The 22,971-nt window shown below is 39.7% G+C and overlaps 1 protein-coding gene across 2 annotated transcripts in view; it reads left to right on the top strand.

Annotated features, from left to right (window-relative positions):
* The window catches only part of clec16a (C-type lectin domain containing 16A), a 271,578-nt gene that overhangs the window by 186,629 nt on the left and 61,978 nt on the right, over window positions 1-22,971 (top strand). For both annotated transcript variants that reach the window (XM_087997666.1, XM_087997667.1), the window contains 2 exons: window positions 17,052-17,203; window positions 18,470-18,674. In XM_087997666.1, coding sequence (XP_087853792.1) covers window positions 17,052-17,203; window positions 18,470-18,674 — 357 coding nt within the window. The remainder of the gene's footprint in view (window positions 1-17,051; window positions 17,204-18,469; window positions 18,675-22,971) is intronic.

The raw sequence follows: 22,971 nt of genomic DNA, 5'->3' as shown, positions 1-22,971 counted from the left end.
AGCATTTGGAGAGAATCGTCAGATCTCTGCAGGGCACATGTGAACATTACAATACTAGTGCCTACACCCAGCCCTCCAGTCTGGAGTATAGTGTTCAGCTTTGGTCCCCTCACTTGAGGGATGTAGTTGGATTGAAAGCAGATGGGAGGAGGTTCTTCAGATTGATTCCAGAGTTGGGAGATTTGTCTTCTGACAACAGTGCGAACACTTTGATTCTCTGGAATTTAGAAGAATGAGTTGTAATTGAGCTGTATAAGATGTTAAAAGGGCTTGACAAAGTAGACGTAGGATGTTTCCTCGTGTGGGGTAACTTGGAACAAGAGGTCATAGTTTTAGATAAAGTATAGCAGATTAAAGATAATGGTGAGGGGGAATTGCTTCTCTCAGCAGGTCGTAAATCTGTAGAATTCCCTAACCCAAACTGTACTGGAATATTGTGTAAATATAAGGAAGAGATAGACAAACAGGTTTTTAATTTGTAATGGATTGAAGGTTATGGGGAGCAAGCAGGAAAGTGGAGTAGAGACTGAGATGAGATCAGCCACGATTGTATTAGATGGTGGAGCAGGCTCGAGAGGCTGAATTGCCTACTCCTCCTCATTGTTGCATTAACACTGAACTTGTATGTAATATTTATGATTGGAACTGTAATTCAAGACTTGCTTTGCCATTGCACATGAGGTGACTGCAGCCTAGATAGTGAACAGCTAGTCTGTGGTGAATGCTTAAATTGGTGGTGTAGTAAATAGTGAGGAGGAAAGCCTTAGACCACCGGGCTAGCCAGATGGGCAACACTGGCAATTTGCATTTAAGTCTGAAAAGTAAGAGGTGATGCATTTTGGGAGTACTAACGAGACAAGGGAGTACACATTGAATGGCAGGACCTAAGGAAGTACAAAGGATCAGAGGGATCTTGTTCATGTCCAAGGAACCTTGAAGGTTACCAGACAGATAGAGAAAGTGGTTAAGAATACTTACACATTAGTCAAGATATTATATATTAGTGTGAAGAGATTCTGGTAGAAATTCCAAGCACTACAGAAAGGAAACGATTGCACTAGAGATGGTAAAGAAGAGATACACCAGGATGTTGCCTGGGCTGGAGCAATTCAGCATTGTAGAGAGACTAGTTCGGCTAGAATTGTTTTTCCTTACAGTAGAGAATGCTGAGGGGCATTTGATTGAGGTGTACAAAGTGATGAGGGATGTATGTAAGAAGAAACTTTTCTCCTTAAGAGGGCCAAATAATCGGGCAGAGCTTTAAGGCAAGGAGCAGGTACACTCGGGTCTGCTGTAACACATGTTTTTTTACCGTGAATTGGCTGTAATGCAATTGAAGAATTTAGACCACTAACTTCCTTTACCTGAAGTTATAATACGATTCTGGTCCCATTGCTTTAAATGGTGCTGCTATTAGGCGATTTTCTTATAACAGTGGATCACACAGGAACAGAACTATCGCATTACAGCAGAACAGACAATAGTTTAAAGGGGATTTGATGGGAAAAAAAATTATCCAGAAGTGTGTGGGTATCTGGAACTCTGCTTAAAAGGGTAGTGGAGTCAGGAATCCTCAAGACATTTACGAACTGTTTAGAAGAACACAGGCAAGCCTTCAGGCCAAGTGCTGGCAAATGGGATTAGAATAGGTGGATGTTAGATGACCAACGTGGATACAATGGGCCATAGGGTTGTAAAACCTCTTTCTCTATGACTGTTTTGAAGTGATGGGAGGTATCGTTTGTAGTGGCAGCAGAGATATGAATGATGATTTCGTTAGCAGATGAACTGAGACTGGCAAATTCATGCAGAGCTACAGATTTGAAAATGTATTGGAGTATTTCTGTCAGGGAAAACAAAGGCAATTTTATAATTACATTTTCATTTAGGAGTACTGGACTCTCATGAATGAATATTCTCTCTTATGCAATCATTGCACTTTGTTAGTATATTTTCCACCAATTTGAAAATGTTGTTTGTTCTTGAAGTTTTAATGTTTTATTTATTTAAGCTAAAAGTAGATTTTAATTGTTGCAATCGATTTCTGTCATTTGTCTCGTAGAGATAATTCTGTGAGCATAATTGAGCAGATCGAGATGTGTGCACATGCTGTTGTGTTATGCCTTTCAATAAATCTGCAATGTACCTTTTAAGGAACATGCTCATGATATCATCAAGGCATGTGACCTAATAGCATAAAGGACTCTGACTCCTTATTGAGTCTTTTTGCAGCATCACCTGCTGAGGAAACCATCCTACGGTACATCTGAATTCTGTAACTTGTACCTAGTCATACACGTGCCTGTGATTATACTGTACATATGTAAATGCCAGATGCTGTAATGCTATGAAATCCACGATACATTCATATAGAACATAACTAGAAGTAGGCCATCTGGCCCTTAGAGGCTGCTCCGCCACTCAATAAGATCATGGCTGATCTTTTCGTGGCCTCAGCTCCCCTTACGTGTCTTCTCCCAGAATACTCAATTCCTTTTTAGTGTTCAAAAAATTATCTACCTTAGCTTTTAAAACATTCAATGAGGAAGCCTCAACTACTTCACTGGGCAGGGAATTCCATAGATTTACAACCCTCTGGGTGAAGAGAAGTTCCTTCTCAATTCAGACATAATCTGCTGCCCCTAATTTTGAGCACTCTTGTCCTAGTTTCGCCTGCCAGTGGAAACAACCTCACTACTTCTATCTTATCTATCCCCTTCATAATTTTATATTTCTATAAGATCCCCACTCATTCTTCTAAATTCCAATGAATATAGTCCCAGTCTACTCGGTCTCTCCTCATAAGCCAACCCCCTCAACTCCAGAATCAACCTAGTGAACTTCTTCTGCACCCCCTCTAGTGCTAGTATATCCTTTCTCAAGTAAGGAGATCAAACTGCATGTAGTACCCCAGGTGTGGCCTCATCAGCACCCTGTACAGCTGTAACATAATCTCTCTGCTTTTAAACTCAATCCTTTTAGCAATGAAGGGCAAAATTCCATTTGCTGTCTTAATTACATGTTGCACCTGCAGACCAACTTTTTGTGATTCCTGCACAAGGACAGCCAGGTCCCTCTGCACAGCAGCGTGCTGTGTCCTTTTTACTGTTATTCCTACTGAAATAGATGATTTCACATTTATTAACATTGCATTCTATCTGCCATACTTTTGCCCACTCGCTTAAACTGCCTATGTCCCTTTCCAAAGTTTTACAGTCATCTGCACACTTTTCCCTGCCACTCATCTTAATGTCATCTGCAAACTTTGACACACTACAGGTGGTCCCCAACTCCAAATCATCTATGTGAATAATTGCGGTCCCTGAGGCATACCATAGTCACTGCCAACCAGAATAGCAGTGATTTATTCCCAGTGGTTGCTTCCTGTTGGTTAACCAGTCCTCTTTTTATGCCAATACATTGCCCATAATGCCTTGCATCTTTATCTTATGCAGCAACCTTTTGTGCGGCATTTTGTCAAATGCCTTTTGAAAATCCAGATACACAAGTCACTGAGTCCCCATTGTCCACCATATTTGTAATGTCTTCACAGAAATCCAAAAGATTGATAGTTAGGTATGACCTGCCCGTCATGAACCCATGCTGTGTCTGCACAACAGGACAATTTCTATCTAGATACCTTGCTATTTCTTCTTTGATAATAGTCTCAAGCGTTTTCCCCATGATAGAAGTTAAGTTAACTGGTCTATAATTCCCCATCTTTTGCCTACCTCTCTTTTTAAACAGTGGCGTCACATTTGCTGTTTTCCAATCTGCTGGAACGACCCAGAGTCCAGTGAATTTTGGGAAATTAACACACATGCATTTGCTATTTCTCCTACCATCTCTTTTAGTACCTTGAGATGTGTTTCATCAGGGCCAGGAGACTTGTCTACCCTTAACTCCATTAGCTGGCCCAACACAACTTCTTCCGTAATAATGATTGTTTCCAGGTCCTCACCTACTTTCGGCTCTTTGTCAATTACTGGCATGTTATTAGTGTCCTCCGCTGTGAAGACCGACACAAAATAGCTGTTCAGTGCCTTGGCCGTTTCCTCATATCCCATAACTAAATCCCCCTTCTCATCCTCTGAGGAACCAATGTTTATTTTAGCCACTTTTTTTTTGTTTTACATATTTTTGGAAACATTTGCTATTTGTCTTTATATTCTGAGCTAGCTTTTTCTCATAATCTATCTTACTTTTCGTTATAACTCTTGTGGCTTTCTGTTGACCTTTCAAGCTTTTCCAATCTTCTAGTTTCCTGCTGATCTTGGACACTTTGTATGCCTTCTCTTTCAATTTGATAGCCTCCCTTATTTCCTTAAACACCCATGGCAGATCACCCCCATTTCCTAAAGTCCTTCCTTTTCACTGGTATATACATTTGCTGAGCATTGTGAAAAATTGCTTTGAAAGTCCTCCACTATTGGTCAACCGTCCCACCATAAAGTCTTTGCTTTCAGTCTACTTTAGCCAACTCCTCCTTCATCCTATTGTCTCCCTTGTTTAAACACAGGAACCTGGTATTGGATTTTATCTTCACACTGTATTCTAAATTCAACCGTACTGTGATTGCTAGGTAAAAACAATAACTGCAGATGCTGGAAACCAGATTAGTGGTGCTGGTAAAGCACAGCAGTTCAGGCAGCATCCTGCTCCTTGGATGCTGCCATACTGTGATTGTTCCTTCTCAGAGGATCCTGAACAATGAAATCATTAATTAGTCCTGCCTCATTACACAGGACCAGATTTAGGATAGCTTGCTCCCTTACCAGTTCCATTACATAGTGTTCAAGAAAACTATCACGGATACATTCAATGAACTCTTCCTCAAGGCTACCTTGACTGATCTCATTCGACCAATCAAACTAAAATCCTCCATGATGCTTGCAGTACCATTTTTGCAGGCATCAGTTGTTTATTTGTTTATTGCCTACCTCAATGTGATATTATTATTTGGTGGCCTGTAGACTATATCTATCAGTCACATATGTGTCTTACACCATGATAGCCAAAGAATGTCACTTCTCATGTTGTGCCATTTCACGGTGACAGCATGTTAGTAAGCACCAGTAACTGCTTATTAAAGAATCCTCACTGAAGATTAAATAGTATTGGATTGTTGAGCATTTGGATGACCAAAATAAGTTTTCTTGAGCTCAGGTCACTTTTATTCTACTTAAAGTTCAAGACCTATCAAGCGAGAAGCCCTCTGTCTCTTTTACAAAAACAAAAAAGCAAAACTTCTACCTGCTTTCCAACATAAAAGTTAAGGTTTGGCAGTTACAAGTCTTCTCATAGGTTTAAAAACAAAGGTAACAGCTAAAATTCCTCCCTATAGCCATACAACTAAAATCAGCAAGTCATTGGCTACTGTCAGTTTAAATGCAGGACCTTTCTGTTTTTAGCGTGATTTTATAATTTAAGGAAGTTTGCCTCTGTGCAGTGGTCAGTTGATTCCACCATTGTTTCCTTCAATTAGGTGCAATGACATTTTTTTGGTGAAAAGTCTGATGGCTGAAGCCTGGCTAAGGTTTTATTTCTTAAAAGTACGGACTAGCGCTCAACAATATTTAGAGAACGCGCTTTAGGGAACATCTCTGGGACACCCGCACTAATCAACCACACCGCCCCGTGGCCCAACACTTCAACTCCCCCTCCCACTCTGCCGAGGACATGGAGGTCCTGGGCCTCCTTCACCGCCACTCCCTCACCACCAGACGCCTGGAGGAAGAACGCCTCATCTTCCGCCTCAGAACACTTCAACCCCAGGACATCAATGTGGACTTCAACAGTTTCCTCATTTCCCCTTCCCCCACCTCACCCTAGTTCCAAACTTCCAGCTCAGCACTGTCCCCATGACTTGTCAGGACTTGTCCTACCTGCCTATCTCCTTTTCCACCTATCCACTCCACCCTCTCCTCCCTGACCTTCATCCCCTCCCCCACTCACCCATTGTACTCTATGCTGCTTTCTCCCCACCCCCATCCTCCTCTAGCTTATCTCTCCACGCTTCAGGCTCACTGCCTTTATTCCTGATGAAGGGCTTTTGCCCGAAACGTCAATTTCGCTGCTCTTTGGATGCTGCTCTTCCAGCACCACTAATCCAGAATACTTAGAGACCACAACTGAGAAAAATAAAGTAAAATAGAAGGAAAAATAAATGAATGAGGGGAAAAAAACTAAACAACCCCAACACACTAATAAAAACAAAAACCATAGACTTACAGCGAGAAATGGAAAGCAGAAATTTGATTGGACAGCAAGTGAAATCTTCACTAAATTACAGCAACAAATGCGGCTTTACTTCAACCCATAAATAATCCTTATATCTGGAGAGTACTTGACCATCTTAATGTAAGATCAATTTCTGGATTAACAGGCTCCAACTTGGACAGAAACCCCAAGAGTCTATTGAAGGCATTTTTGCAGATCAACACACCCTTTAGACCAAAATTGACACTATTGCCAAGATATTACAACTGTGCATCCTAAAATACATTCCCCAATGACTGGCAGGGTCTATAAAAGATTGTCCCACATCATATAATGGATCAATTCCCTGCAAAGGCACAATCAGTTCACAATCATTCTACGTAGAAGTTATGAATTTTCTAACTTTGGCAGGACTATCAGTACATGCACAGATCTTAGCATTGTAACATTCGTGAGGATCAAACCACAAGCTTGGGTGAATAAAACAGCCACAGGACACCTCAACTCAAAGACTGGAGAATGAAGCAGATACAACACCAGCAAACAGGTAGAGGGCTACCACAACTATGCACCAGACGTGAAAATCATAAATCTGAAAATCTGCAAAGGTTTATAAGATATGCAGTCAGCTAAGTCGCATGAGGTAATTGCTGATAGTGGTACTATATTCCAAAAGAACAGAATCCAGCTTAGACCAATGTACACATGCCAATCATGTACCTAAGTGTGAGGGAAGAATCTCCAACAGCAATTGTGTAACAATGCTGAGTAACTGTATCCAGCAGCAAGGCAACCAAGTTATTAGCAGTGTGATGGCCTGGACCTCTTCAGATGGGTATGCAATCACCAGATCAGGATGAGTGGTCAGACCTTTCAAATGTTATATCAAAGTTTGAATCTTGACAATTGTTTTTATATATTTGGTGAATTGACCTGATGTGTCTATGTGCAATAATATATATCTGTTCGGGATTTATTTTCTTTGTATAAAAGGAGATATTGTGATAATGTGTCACAACAGATATGCAATATACCTTTAAGGGACATCTGTCATCACTTCTTGGGAGATGGTGTATTTGAATTCAGTTCATAAATCTGGAATTAAAAGTCAACCTACTGGAGTTATTGTCAATTGTCAAGGGTGGGAACTGTGATGTCCATCACCAAAAGTGGCTCAACCCACTTTAACATTGGTGATATGTTTTGTGTTTGTGGCACTACAACTGTTCTAAATGAGGAGCTAGATTTCAAACACAGCTAGCAAGTTAAAACTGGGCATTCAAGAGGTGCTACGAGCCATTAAATGTAGCAGAATTGTATTCAACCACAATCTGTAACTTCATGGCCTAGCATGTCCCAAATTCTAACATTACCATAAAGACTGCAGGCAAACATGCCAGCAGTAGCATTGGGCATACCAAAAAGTGATGAGTCAACTTGACAAATCTACAGCACTAGACAACGTGCAAGCCAAAAAACTGATAGAAGCATTAAAGGGAAATGCTAATTCCAGTGGATCTAAGCTCTGCAGTCCTGCCTCATCCAGTCATGAATGGTGGTGGATATTTAACAAATAACATGAGACTTCATAAATATACCTGCCTTCAATGATGGAGGCAGCAGCAATCTGGATCATCCACAAGATATGCTGGGACTTTTTTCCCTGGATCTGAAGAGACTGAGGGTGACCTTTATAGAGGTCTATAATTTGGAGCTCAGGTTGAGGTTCTGAATGTAAGTTTGCGCGCTGAGCTGGAAAGTTCATTTTCAGACATTTCATCACCATTCTGGTTAACATCATCATTGAGCCTCCAGTGAAGCACTGGTGTTAGTGACCTGCTTTCTATTTGTTTCCTTTGGTTGCCATCACCAACTCAAGGAATTCTAAACACACATAGAAAGGGGGTCATAACATCAGTGCTTCACTGGAGGCTCAATGATGATGTTACCTAGTATAGTGACGAAACGTCTGAAAACAAACCTTCTAGCTCAGAGAGCAAACTTACATCCAGAGGTGTATACTATCAATATTGGCATTGACAAGGTTTTTTTCCCATGGTAGAGGAGTCTAAAACTAGAGAGCACAGGTTTAATATAAGAGGGGAGAAATACAAAAGGGTCCAGAGGGACAGTTTTTTTTTCTCTGAGGGTGATGTGTCTGGAGTAAGATGAAAATGAGTACAATTTTGTCATTTAAGAAACATTTATTTGGTACATGGATGGGATAAGAATGGAGGGATATGGACCAAATGCGGGCAAATGGGACCAGTTTAATTGTGGAAACTGGGCAGCAGCGACAAGTTGGGCTAAAGGACCTGTGTCAATGCTGTAGACCTCTATGACTCAAAGGTGCACTACACAATTCACCAAGCCTTCTCCAGCAGCACCTTCTAAACTTCAACTTCTGCCATCCAGAAGAACCAGAGCACTAGATACAGGAACACCACTACGTTCAAGTTCCTTTTCAAGCCTTTCCTTTGGACCAATATCAGTGAGGTCAAAGCTCTGGAACTCCCTCCCTAATACCACTGGCAGTGCATTACACCACATGGACCGTTAATGATTCAAGAAGGCAGCTCACTACCACCTTCTGTTCAGAATGGAAAATAAATGCTGGCAAGTCAGCGATGTCCACATCCTGTGAACGAATATATAAACAAAAATTACATCTGCCAACCTTCTCCATGGAGAAAGTGAGGACTGCAGATGCTGGAGATCAGGCTTAAAAATGTGTTACTGGAAAAGCGCAGCAGGTCACGCAGCATCAAAGGAGCAGGAGAATCGACGTTTCAGGCATAAGCCTTTCTTCTCCAAATCAAGCCTGGTTAAGCTCATACTTCTGTTTTAATGTTAAAATCCATAATCTGATCACAAGTATCAACCAACTTAGGTAGTAGCATTAATTTCAACATAGTGCTCAATGAACTAATAGTACTTTGAACATTAATGCGTCGTGGCTGTTCTGGCCTGTCTTGAATGTGAAATGTATAGCATCAGTAAGAGGAAAACGTCCTGACCCGCCTTCAGGGTGTACAAATCGGAATGATTACTGAGACCTAGCAGAGATCTTTTCTTTAAAAAATAGCCTCGGGGATTCAGAGCTAACGGAAAACTTTGCATTCAAGGAATTCTACACATGGCAGGTTGCCAAGAAGAAGTAGTATGTTAATGGGTAGGCATTAACTGCAGCCTAAAATGGTTCACTCTTTTTGATTCACCTGCTTTCTATGTGACGATCTTCACTCAAATTATTGCCACACTTTAGTACCGGGGCATTCCTGTACCCACCAGTATTTGAGTTTAATATTGTACAACCAAACATGCTGCACCCAGTCATTATTTTAAAGGGCGGTTTTCAGTTTGTAATTTTAGAATTGACATTCACGTTGACACAATGAGTGTTTCAAGGCTCTACCATTCTGATATACTAATGGGGGGAGGGGGGAGCTGCATCATCTTGCTTTGTTAAATATTAATTAGTTATTGATTGATGTGTGAGCCATCAGTTATAATTGCCCAGTGATATGCTGTCTATTAGAATGGTTCTCTGTCAGCATGCTTGGACAAGATAAAGGGTACACTGGCTGTCTTCAGTAACCATCTCTTGCTGTGTGCTAATTCAATGTGACCAAACTGCTTTCCTTTATAAGTAATAATTCCAGAGCTGAAAATGTGTTGCTGGAAAAGCGCAGCAGGTCAGGCAGCATCCAGGGAACAGGAGAATCGACGTTTCGGGCATTAGCCCTTCCTGAAGAAGGGCTTATGCCCGAAACGTCGATTCTCCTGTTCCCTGGATGCTGCCTGACCTGCTGCGCTTTTCCAGCAACACATTTTCAGCTCTGATCTCCAGCATCTGCAGACCTCACTCTCTCCTCATGTAATAATTCCATGCATGCTACATATGAAATCCAGAATCAAGAACTTAGACGGCTAGGTAGTAAATGTTCCTCTTGTATAGGTGTATAGGTGTACACCAGAACTGCAAAAAGAAGAAAAGGAACACCTATACAAGGTATTCGCCAAAAACGGATACCCGCGCAACTTCATCAACAGATGCCTAAGAGAAAGACCACGGAACAAGGACATACCACAACCAAAAGGACTAGCCACACTACCATACATCAGGAGCATCTCAGAACTGACAGCCAGACTACTGCGACCCCTAGGACTCAGAACGGCACACAAACCAACAGCCACGCTCAGACAACAACTCACCAGAACGAAGGACCCGATACCCAACATGAGCAAGACGAATGTAGTGTACAAAATACCATGCAAGGACTGCACTAAACACTATATAGGACAAACAGGAAGACAGCTAACAATCCGTATCCATGAACATCAACTAGCCACGAAACGACACGACCAGCTATCCTTAGTATCCACACACGCAGACAACAAGCAACATGAATTCGACTGGGACAACACTACTATCATAGGGCAAGCCAGACAGAGAACAGCCAGGGAATTCCTAGAGGCATGACATTCATCCACAAACTCCATCAACAAACACATCGACCTGGACCCAATATACCAACCACTACAGCGGACAGCTGAAACTGACAACCGGAAGCGGCAGGGACAGACCACTATAAACACCGGAGGAAACATCAAAGAAGCGCTTCGCAGGAGGCTCCCAAGCACTGATGATGTCGCCTAGCCAGGGGACGAAACGTTTGCAACAAAAACTTCCAGCTCGGCGAACAGAACCACAGCAACGAGCACCCGAGCTACAAATCTTCGCACAAACTTTGAATAATTAGAGATGCATAATTCAAATAATTGGTCGAACGATTAGGAAAAACTTTGAGAATGTCATTTCAGGGTTTGGAACTCACTGTATGGATGGTACATTTAATAAGTTGTTGGATATGCTGTACCCTGAAAGTTTACAAATAAAGAGCTGGAAATTTTAGGTTAGGCAGCATAGTTATTTTCATTTTACCTATACACCAGATAGACCAAATGACCATCTCTTCTGCTGAAAAATTTGAAAAGCATTTGTTTATTTTCGATTAGCTAAAATAGGCCACCTTATCCATTTCTGTCCTGTTGAAGTGATTTGTTGACCCATGTATCTATATTCTTGCACTTCCAGGTTATTTTCAGTTTTGAGTTCTTGAATCTTCATGACTTCACTGGAATTTTTAAAATAGCAGGCTCTTGACAGCATACACTTCCTTTCATCCACAACCTTTTGCTGACCAGTTAACAGATCACAGCCTACTCATCCCTCAGTCATCACAACCAAAGACTTCCTCCTCCTTCTCACCTTCAAACCTCCTGAGATCAGTTGTAAATGGAACTATGTTGATTTCAGTGTTGCTTGCTTCTAATAATGAGTCATGAATTTGGCTTTTTTCAGTTTGAACTAAACCTTCAGTTCCTTTGACTTGGTAGGTGACTTCTGCATCATGTCTGTTATAGAATTATTCAGATCTGGTCTTTTCTGAGTCAGTTGTTCTCCATAAATGTGCACTTGATAATTATTGTAACTTTAGAGAGGAAGCAAATCTTTGCAATTCTGCTGATCACCCAAGGACCTCCCTACAAGTGATATCAAACAAATCAACTTCAGTTGAACCTCTATGATGGGTGACATACCACTTTACCAGTGAATACTTCCAAGTGGTACTCCCATAATTTAACTATGACAAGAGCGGTTGAACTCTTAAGGAATCATTACTCCTGTCTGATAACCAATTTACTGTTCTGATACTGATGTAGTTTTCTACTGTCGTGTTTAGCTTCTCCATCCTTCGGTTTCATGCTTTACTTTATTATTGCTTTTGTTTTACATTTTTCACTTTAATTCTTCTCGTAGTCTGCTTCACCATTCTCTCTCTCGAGTCTGTGATGTTTATTTAACTTTTTATATCTTCTGAATGCATTGAAAGTCACATTTGTGTGTGTCGATTTTTCTTTGCCATTTTTTTAATCCTATGCCCTTAATAGAATGTTTTACAGCTCACCTTATTAGGTATTTCGCTACATGACTGCATGACGTAGTAACTTAGACTAAAAATGTTATCTATCTTTGGATTGTTAACCAATTACCACTCAATGAATTACAAAAGAAATGACATTATCAGTTTCTTTGCTCTTTGATTAACTAATCATCTTTATTTGAAGTTTTTATGAATTCGGGACTTAGGGGAGAAAAATAGAAGTTAAAGCAGTCTTTCTATTGAATATAAAATGCTGAAATTCATTGCGCAAGTCCACATACTTACTTCTGTAGAAAAGATTAAATAGCCATTGTACTCCAATTGCATCATTGACCAATGAGAAAGCCACAAAAAATCATCCGGAACAAATCAGTGTTCTTCATTTTTAAAATTTCCATTATTTCCAATTCTGCATGAGTGACTATAATTCTAGACATTTCCAGTTAGTAGTATTGAGTTTCTATTATTAGCTTTTTCTGTTTTACGTGAACCCACTCTCTGTGGGTGGACGGCAAACACTGCTGGTGCAAGAATATGTAGAACTACTACTGTTAAGAAGCCCTCAAAACCAGTAAAGCATCCACACTTTGTGGGTTTTACCTTACTTCCTGTCTGGCAGGATAAGTAACTGATGAGGTTTCTTAACTTTGCTTTAAAAGCTGTTTGATTACTTGCTGTTTTAAAAAAACGTAAAGCCCAAAACTAGAGTTTTTAAGCTGATGGCCCACTCCTTCTGAAACTGCCAGTTAATATTCTACCTCCAGTGGGGAAACCATATAATCTACTTTCAGACTTGATTTCAACTGCTTCTGTGCAGGATTCCACCAATAATAGCAACATCAACTTGTATTATTATCTTTCCATGTATACGACTGACCTATTCCATTCATGTCCATTTTTTGTTCAGTGTACTTTGGGTTTCAGTTATTGGTGAAAAATGTGAAAGAACTCCATACTATGAAGATCTAAAGTCAATTAAATTTGTAATTTTGAAAATCTGTGCAGTTTATTTACATTACATAGTTTTTTATTTGTGAAAAATGTTTGTGTATGCATTCTGTGTTCAACCCTGATATAATATCATACTTTTACACTTTATCCATGTACATTACACCAGTCAAAATACTTTTAGTGCTTAGCTGTGATTCGTAGTAGAAATAGCATCACAGCTCCAGTTTTGTATTAGTAGTGACAGCGATACTGTGAGCACTCATCATTTAATATTCTTCTGAATCTGCCAGTAACTACTGGTGTTGTGAATACGTCTTCAGGATCAGAATTTCAGATGTTGCTGTTACTGATTTTGTACTTCCCATAGGGTGCACTGTTGAAGTTCACACAGGCTGCAATCATTTGTGCCAAATTGACTCCAGTGCCCCTAAGGCAAGCAGGCAATATGTCAATGATCCCGCTTGTGTGAGATGCTGTTAGTATAACAATTATTGGATTGTACTTTAGTCAGTTTGGAAATCATTGACTAGCTGTTAACAAGCCCCACATTCTATGAATGATTTTATTTTTAAATTGCTGTAATAGGGATGTACGAATGAGCCAAGTGAAGACCAAATACCAAACCACACCCATTTAACAGTTGTATTCTAGGAACAAGTTTAAACTTCCATAAAAGGACCATTTTAGTTTCCTGTTTTTGATTAAGTGAATCATTAGAGTCTTTAGTAAATCAAAGCTAATTCTTCAATAATTTAGGTGATCTCAAAGTTAAAATAAAGTCTGCTGTTTGTGAAATTGAATGAGCAATAAACCAAATACTTTTTTATTATTGAAATTCAGCATGTTTACTCAGACCAGTATACATTATTCAGGAACCATTGAGGTATGAGTGTCTGTTCTTGGATGTTAGTACAAAACTGTCGTGTAGAACTTTCTTTCATGACCAGCACGAATGCTTAATTTGCTGTATTTGACACAATTCAAAGTATCTATTAGGGTGACCATCATAATTGTAAAATTGAATGAAAAAAGGGTTTGAATGAAAGAAGAGCTGGATCTTTTACAAGCTCTGGCTATCCTAATGCACTTATACAGCTAATTACCTTTTAAATGTACTTAATGTGAGAAACTGATATATAACTTCTGAAAAGATTAGTCCCATACACAACCTTTGCCCAATGCAGGTGCGTATAACACTCCCTCAGTACTGCATTTGACCGTCAGACTACATTTTGGGCAATTAGTACTTGAACTTTCTAAAATCACTAAATGACAGCTGGCACCATGCGTTGGCTTGGAAACCTGTTTCAATCCAGTACATTGGAATTACGAGCAGGAAATACATTAAATGAGCAATGTAATAGTAATCTGATTACTAAGAAATGAACTGAAACTCAAAACACTACATGACTTGGTTCCACATTTCCCTCTGGACTCACATTCCTGCCCCCTTCCAGGTTTTTTTTCCCCATTTCATGTCTTCTGTTGGTCTCTATTCTCCTTACTCCCTACAATCTAGCAACAATGACTATGCTTTCAGATATCTTCCCCAAACTCTCTCACCTTCCTTTATCCTTCTACAAAAGAAATTTCTTTGAACATGGACAGTAATAAAACAAGACAGAGATTTGGAAACTGTGCATTTATCGTCTTCCATTGAGACACTTTGTGTTCCTTCTCATAATTTTGAGCTGTAGGATGGACTGGAATATTTTTCAATATTATGGCTATATCATATTTGTATTATAGGTATATTAATACATGTTGCCATTAGTGGTGTAAAATCTTTTTTTTTTGCTGTTACTGAATTAGAAAACACTTCTCTAATATGATAAAGCATTTAAAGTTATGTTTTCATTAAATTAATAATTTGCCTGCTGCATTATGATATCGTAGTACAAAGAAGTTCTCTTAGCTTTTCTCCCTTCTCTGTGAATAATGCAGTGAATTGTGTCCATCAAGAACTAGGAAATGGAAGTTGGTGTAGACATGATGGGCCGAATGGCCACTACCCATAGCACTCCTGTGATTCTGTAATTCGTTCAGTTTAGTATGCTGTAAGCACTACTAATGATGTCTCCTCTCTACTGCAGAGACCAAACATTATGCATGACCAGTGGTGCTGGAAGAGCACAGCAATTCAGGCAGCATCCGAGGACAGGCAAAATCAACGTTTTGGGCAAAAGCCCTTCATCAGGAATAAAGGCAGAGAGCCTGAAGCGTGGAGAGATAAGCTGGTGGGGGTGGGGATAGAATAGCATAGAGTACAATAGGTCAGTGGGGGAGGAGATGAAGGTGATAGGTCAGGGAGGAGAGGGTGGAGTGGATAGGTGGAAAAGGAGCTGGGCAGGTCGGACAAGTCCGGACAAGTCAAGGGGACAGTGTTGCTGGAGGTTAGAAACTAGGGTGAGGTGGGGGAAGGGGAAATGAGGAAGCTGTTGAAGTCCACATTGATGCCCTGGGGTTGAAGTGTTCCGAGGCGGAAGATGAGGCGTTCTTCTTCCATGCGTCTGGTGGTGAGGGAGTGGCGGTGGAGGAGGCCCAGCACCTCCATATCCTCGGCAGAGTGGGAGGGGGAGTTGAAATGTTGGGCCACGGGGCCCAATTCCCTATTGTACTCTATGCTACTCTATCTCCACCCCCATCCTCCTCTAGCTTATCTCGCCACGCTTCAGGCTCTCTGCCTTTATTCCTGATGAAGGGCTTTTGCCCGAAACGTCGATTTTGCCTGTCCTCGGATGCTGCCTGAATTGCTGTGCTCTTCCAGCACCACTGATCCAGAATCTGGTTTCCAGCATCTGCAGTCATTGTTTTTACCCCATTGTGCATGACCAGTTTGTTCCATTCTGTCCTTGAGCACAGCCCTGAGTTTTGGTTGCTTGTCTTTTAAATTCTCCCTTGCTCCCATGCTGACCTTTCTGATTGACCCACCTGTTAGTGAAGCTTCACGAAAACTCAAGGAACAGCATTTTTCAAAGCGATACTGTACAGCTTTTTGGACTCAAGAATGAATCTAACAACTTTAGAATCATAACCTCCACATCCACAATCTTGCCTAAGGTTTTGGAGAAATTGAGGACCGCAGGTCTTGCAGATCAGAGTTGAAAGCACAGCAGGTCAGGCAGCATCCAAGGTGCAGGAGAGTTAATGGCTTTCGTGAAAAGTAACTTTGGCTACAAGCAAGCATTTTAGATCATCTGTAATTTTTCTTTTAAATTTCAGTTTCTTGACAAATAACTTCTTTAAAAAAAAATCTTTTTTTTTCCAAACTTGCTGGGCATTCTGTTGTTTTTCTTCCCAAGAAGTGTAGGTGTATATATTTGCAGATTTTAAATCTTTTGTTATAATCTTTACTTGAGTAAATTTGTTTTTGCAATAATCTAGTTCTTTCTGCGTTAACTTGAAGAATCTAGCTGCCTTGTTTCTGATATTGGCTACCCAGGTATGTCTTATGTGTATATAGTTAGCGATATCATCTTATTTTTAAAGTCAAACTTTGTCTGACTCCTTCACTGGCCAGCATGAAAGTCCATCTATCTGGGTTATAACAGTATGCTTTGATATGGGGATGATGCAAGAGTTTATACTTTGCATTTTGATTTTTAATCCCAGATTTTAGACTGCATATCCTTTATACTAACTCAGGATACATCATTTAAAATAGTAAAAGCTATGTCGAATTAACTATTTTTATTGTTTTCCTACATAGTTCAGGCAATCTCTTTTAAAATTGCTTCCAATCTTTGCTCATAGTTTTCTTTTTAACTGAACTGGAAAGCAAACACGAACTGGAAAATATTAAAAGAATTAATTTTTATATTTTTGGTTGTCATCATCGAGATAATCAGTGTTATTTTGAAACCGATTTAATTTCTACTCACTTTTATGTAAATTGATCAAGTGAGATATACTGTTATCTCTTTTTTTTTTCAGACAATAGTGACTTAATTGCTTGCACCGTAGTAACTAAAGATGGCAATCAGATGCATCGATTCCTGGCTGTAGACATTTATCAGATGAGTTTAGTTGAACCAGACAGTAAACGACTTGGTTGGGGAGTGGTGAAATTTGCAGGTTTACTTCAGGTAAGAATTTCTGCTTCTTTGATTCCAACACTTAAATTTAATAAATTGAAATGCGTGTCTTCACAAATTATTTTAAAAATCACACAACACCAGGTTATAGTCCAACAGGTTTATTTGGAAGCACAAGCTTTTGGAAGACTGCTCCTTCATCAAGTGGTTGTGGAGTATAAGATTGTAAGTCACAGAATTTATAGCAAAAGTTTAGTGTGGAACCACCTGAGGAAGGACCATCAGTCCAAAACCTAGTGCTTCCAAATAAAGCTGTTGGACTAAAACCTGGTGTTGTGATTTTTAACTTTCTCCATCCCAGTGCAACGCCGGCACTTCCAAATCACAAATAATTTGGATTTGTGCCTTTGCAATAATGTAATACCATCTTACTTGCAACTGAATGCTTAGATTTATATGGTGATTTAGGAAACAAGAACACCAACTTCACATATTGAAGTGTTAATTGAAATTTAGGCAGGATTTGCTGTTTTACCAGGCTTGGCAAAGTTATAATTTCTGATTAAATTTCTCACATGTTTATCCGCTTCCATCTTGTCCACCCAAAAATGCATGCTTCTGAATCTACATTCAGATTTCATATGGTTTTTACACATTCTGAATAAAGTTAGTCTCTTGGATTAGGGATCATTTTTCATTTAATGACAAACAGCTGGCAGTTAAAGTTACAGGATAAATGTTCAGTCAGTGTCTCTGCAGTCTTCTGGAGTTCAGTTACGATGCTGTGTGGGTCTTTCACCTGACTGTTGTCACATCTGTAATTTTGACCAAAAATCATCATACATCGCTGTGGAGGAACAACAGAGAGGAAAGACTGAAATGTGCATTTCTGATCTTTACTGGTGCCTTTGATTAGTTTCACTGAGTTATGTTGGACATGAAGTCCAAAACCCTTGCCATTTGACAGAAAACCATTTCCAGTTAAACCTGTTTTGTTCATTTTACATGATCTGTCTCCTATAGTATGCTCAATTGCAAGTAGGAACTTCATAAAAATACTGGATCAATATTATGACTGGTTGCTAGATCACCTGAATCAGTTGATCCAGATTCAGAGTGATCTATTTTCAGTTCAGTTCAAGCTTCTGTAGTTTTAAAACATTGAGAATGTTGTCAGTTTGAGAAAGACACACTACATTCAGTAAAGTCAGTGTTATGTTTGATGTTCTAGAAGGAAGACTTTTCAAGTTGTGGTTGAAATATGACATTAAATTAATTGAAAGTGCACAATGATTGTCTCAGTTTTTATTTCAACAGGACATGCAAGTGATGGGGGTGGAAGATGACAGTAGAGCTTTAAATATCATCATTCATAAACCTGCATCCAACCCCCATGCCAGGCCCTTCCCTATCCTCCAGGCCACATTCATCTTTGCTGATCACATCCGCTGCATCATCGCAAAACAGCGATTAGCAAAAGGCCGTATTCAAGCACGACGCATGAAGATGCAAAGAATAGCAGGTAATTCAGTTTCTTAGCATGTTAATTAGGTTGTTCGTCCAGTATTTCCAGCTTAACTGCTGGAATTAGATAAAACTAAATACAATTCCAATTTCGCCATAAAATGTTGAATTAATCTCTTCGATACCTATTATAATCTGTGTTTCCTACCTAGGGCAGGAGAGATTAATTCCTGTCTAGGTTGAGATTAATTAGGCCTTCTAATTTAGAAAACAAGGTAATTAATTTAGCGATACACAAAGCCTTCATCTATTCACCTCGTACTTAATAGAACGCTATTTAATCAAAGTTTTGCACAACAGTTGTTGCTACTGTAAGTTATCAGCAGCTGAAATATATAGCAAAGAAATTAAGTAGCATTGTTTATCATCTCAGGAGCTCCCAAGGTAGGTTATAGCTAATAGCTGCAAAATTTTCATCATTTACGTTTAAAGTCCTGTAGAGGTTATATCAGACCATTTTAAGATGAATGCTTTTAATATCCAAAGCATTATTTTATTAGGTACAGCTGTTGTCATGATACCATTTCTTCTAGGTGGTGTCGGTTCTTCAGGGGACTTTCATGCTTCAGTGTTTGTGTAGGTAGGAACTCACTGCTCTGATGAGAAAAGACATGGAAGAAACAAAATTTAGTTAAGTGCACCTCTGCAACTATTTGCAGGTTATAAGGACAGAGTCTACATTATAAAGACATTTAGGGAGAACCTAGACTTGGGTACCTCCCATAATATCCTACTTTTCTTTCTCACCAGGTCCTAATGGGTGGCAATTTTCTCTCCATTAAGTATTAACCATTTCAGATCCATACATAACTACTTTCCAGAATGGCCATTTGCCTCACTGGAAGTGTTGACATATTTGTGATTATTGCGTTGTTCTGAAACAATGGAATGAAAATTATGCAGGAAGTATGGTACCATCTAACTTGAGAAGACACTGTACAATACCTTCATCTGCCTGTACCTAGCTAGTAGTGTATGTTTGTAATTATGTAGTTCTGAATTAGCAGCCAGAGTGGACCTGTGTCAAAAAGAAAACACTGCACCAGGCCTGTGGTCAGTCAAAATTCACAATATTTTAGTGATGGATGATACTCAAATAACCTTTTTTTTTCAGATTCAGTTGGGATTAGAGCACATTATTTTCAAACAAACAAGAACTGGAAGTATCTAGGTGAATTTCGTGTACTTCGGAAATTTTAAAAATCCTCAATGCCACCCTTGGAACTTAACTGGAGCTGCAAAGTAACATATATCCACCTAACTGTTTCAGTAGACACCTTGGTGTTTATAACCAGATTTGTTGGTGCAACCATAATTTATAGTTGATCAAAGCCTGTAGGGAAATATGCATTTTCCTTGTGTAGCCATTGTAAATTACAGTTCAAAATTGTAAAATAGTTTGACCTATTTAATATGCATTTTCAATTTTTCATGTATTATTGTGAATAAGATACATTCTTTAGCAAGACGGAATTGGGTACTGCAGATGCTGGAGATTAGAGTCAAGATTAGAGTGGTGCTGGAAAAGCACAGCACCGTTTCAGGCAAAAGCCCTTAATTAGGAAAACGCTGAAGGGCTTTTGCCCGAAACACCAATTTTCCTGCTCCTCGGATGCTGCCAGACCTGCTGTGCTTTTCTAGCACCACTCTAATCTTAACTACATTCTTTGGCACTCCTGTATGTCTTTGAGGAGAAAGTGAGGTCTGCAGATGCTGGAGATCAGAGTTGGGGTTGCAATGGAGTGAGTGGAGGGCTGCGCGTTCTGAGGGTGAGAGGTTGGAGTGGGTGAGAGGGGTGGGGGAGTTCAGGTGGCGGTTAATATCGCGGCGGCAGTTGGCTATGAAGAGGTCGAGAGTTGGGGTTGCAACGGAGTGAGTGGAGGGCTTATGCCCGAAGAAGGGCTTATGCCCGAAACGTCGATTCTCCTGTTCCCTGGATGCTGTCTGACCTGCTGCGCTTTTCCAGCAACACATTTTCACTCCTGTATGTCTGTTCTGCTCCTTTCCGTATTAAATTTCAAAGGAACATAGCAGAATTCTAGATGTTGATATCGAGTATTGGATTCAGTTCATAAATTCGCAGTTGTGATTCAGTTAATTCAATTAATCCTTAGTTATTCAAGATCAAGTTACATATGTTGAAATAAGTCGAACAGGAAATTGTATGCATTTGTTTTGATGACGTTTACAGAGTGAAATAAATAAAAGACTGATATAATCACGAAGAAAAGAGAACTTCTGTTCCAAGCAAATACTTCGTACCCATTTCACAAAGGGTCAATCACCCATTTTTAAGAAACATTTGAGTTTTGGTTGTCATATCTATTTGACATGTCCATTAGTGTTTAAGTAGAACTGCATACAGCAGAAAAGTCTAAAAAAAAATTTAAAAATTAAAATTTGTATTAATGTTATTTAATTAGGAAAATGAATTTAGGAAAAAAATCCTCCTGAATTACTCTGCAGCAAGTTGTTATGAGCAGTAGCGCTGCTTTGGTGTCAAGCTACAAGCTCGTCTAGTCTAGCCCAGAAGCAGGGGACAGGATAGCTTGCTTTTCTGCTTAAAAGGTAGGAATTGTGAAGTCAGTGTCATGAGAGATGAGTAGGGCTATCTCTGGCTTTCAGTGACCAATTAATTACCTGCTTTTGAGTTTCCTCAGTCGTTAAATCGGCCAATTGAAGGAGTGGGAATGTGAGGCTTGGGTCTTCGTAAGTTTCAACTTCTTGTCCAGAATTTAATTCCTTTAATGGTAGAAAAAGAGATTGAACCTCTCTGATGCCAATCTGACAGATTATTTTCACTTCCCTGCCCCTTCTCAGGAGGATATTTTGTGATTCTATTTCTGTACAGATACTGACTGAGTATTTCCATTATTTTCTGTCTTTATTTCAGATTTTCATCACTGTGATAACCTGCTTTTCGATTAGAACCAAACACTAATATTTGCAGATAAAATTTGAGAGTCTGACCAATTGCCTTCTAACTTCTCTTGCCCTTCTATAAAGATGCTTTCAATTCTCCACCTTCTGTGGAAAACTGATGGAACAATAGTCTGAAAATACTAATTATAATCAAAAGGCAGAAATGAGTAAATTTAATGGAACTAGTTTAAATTTCTAGTTCTCGCAATTAGTGCTTTTTAGCAAATTCTTTAGAATGAATATATAGTCCACTTGCTTGTATTCAGGAATGCGATTTTGCCACTAACTGCCAGAAACAAAAATTCTCTCCCCACTTCAGTTCCATTCCAGACAGCCAGGTTTGAAATATATTTACATGGCAGGCAACTTTGAGGTAATTCTGGTGACTGAATGAAGTTTCAGCAATGCACTAAATAAACCACACAAGAGAGGTGCAGATGAATGACACATTTACTCAATGTCTGGATCCTCTTTTTGAGACGAGTGACTGTGCTTTGACTTGATTTTTCTTTCACTTGATTTAGCTCAATTATGCTGGCAATGCCTGTGAAATGCTGGGATTTGACAGTTCTGAAACTGTACTTCAAGTTTTGAGCAGTTTTCTGTATGTTCCAAGAATTCCACAGATTGTCTTAAGACTGTCAAAATGGACACTGTCATATTTTGTGACTTTATCTTTAAAATTCACATCTGTAATGTCACGTTTTCTACTTTCGGATTAGTTAAGACCCTGTTTTATGAATCATTATTTTCTCCTTTCTAAATTTTCATTCTGTTTAAGGAAAACCTAAACCAAACAAGGTTAGGGTTAGAAAGTCCACTCACTTTACTCACTTCTGACATTTATCCAATTTCCTTATAAAAGCCAAAAGTGAATCAGCATCTTCCGCTTACTCTGGTAGTGAATTCTAGGACCTGGTCACTTCTCTCTCTGTGTATATATATCCAGGCCCCACTTTGTTTTACTTCATAGCCTCTCTGGGGCGGCACGGTGGCTCAGTGGTTAGCACTACTGCTTCACAGCGCCAGGGACCCAGGTTCAATTCCAGCCTTGGGTGACGCATGTCTGTGTGGAGTTCGCACATTCTCCTCGTGTCTGCGTGGGTTTCCTCTGGGTGCTCCGGTTTCCTCCCACAGTCTAAAGATGTGAATGTCAGCTAAATTGGTAATTCTAAATTGCACGTTGCATTAGGTGCTTTAGTTAGAAGGAAATGGGTCTGGGTGGGTTTCTCTTCGGAGGGTCGGTGTGGACTTGTTGGGCCGAAGGGCCTGTTTCCACACTATAGGCAATCTAATCTAATCTAACCTTCTGCCTGTCAATCTCAATACTAGCTTTTCCACTCTACCCAGAGGTGTCTCATGGAATCAAACAA

This window comes from Chiloscyllium plagiosum, unplaced genomic scaffold (genome assembly GCF_037043375.1).
Source record: "Chiloscyllium plagiosum isolate Xiang-an unplaced genomic scaffold, Cpla_swu_hap1 HiC_scaffold_20, whole genome shotgun sequence".
Classification (NCBI taxonomy): Eukaryota; Metazoa; Chordata; class Chondrichthyes; order Orectolobiformes; family Hemiscylliidae; genus Chiloscyllium; species Chiloscyllium plagiosum.
The sequence above is the reverse complement of the archived record's forward strand: the minus strand, read 5'-3'. Positions and strand labels throughout refer to the sequence as shown.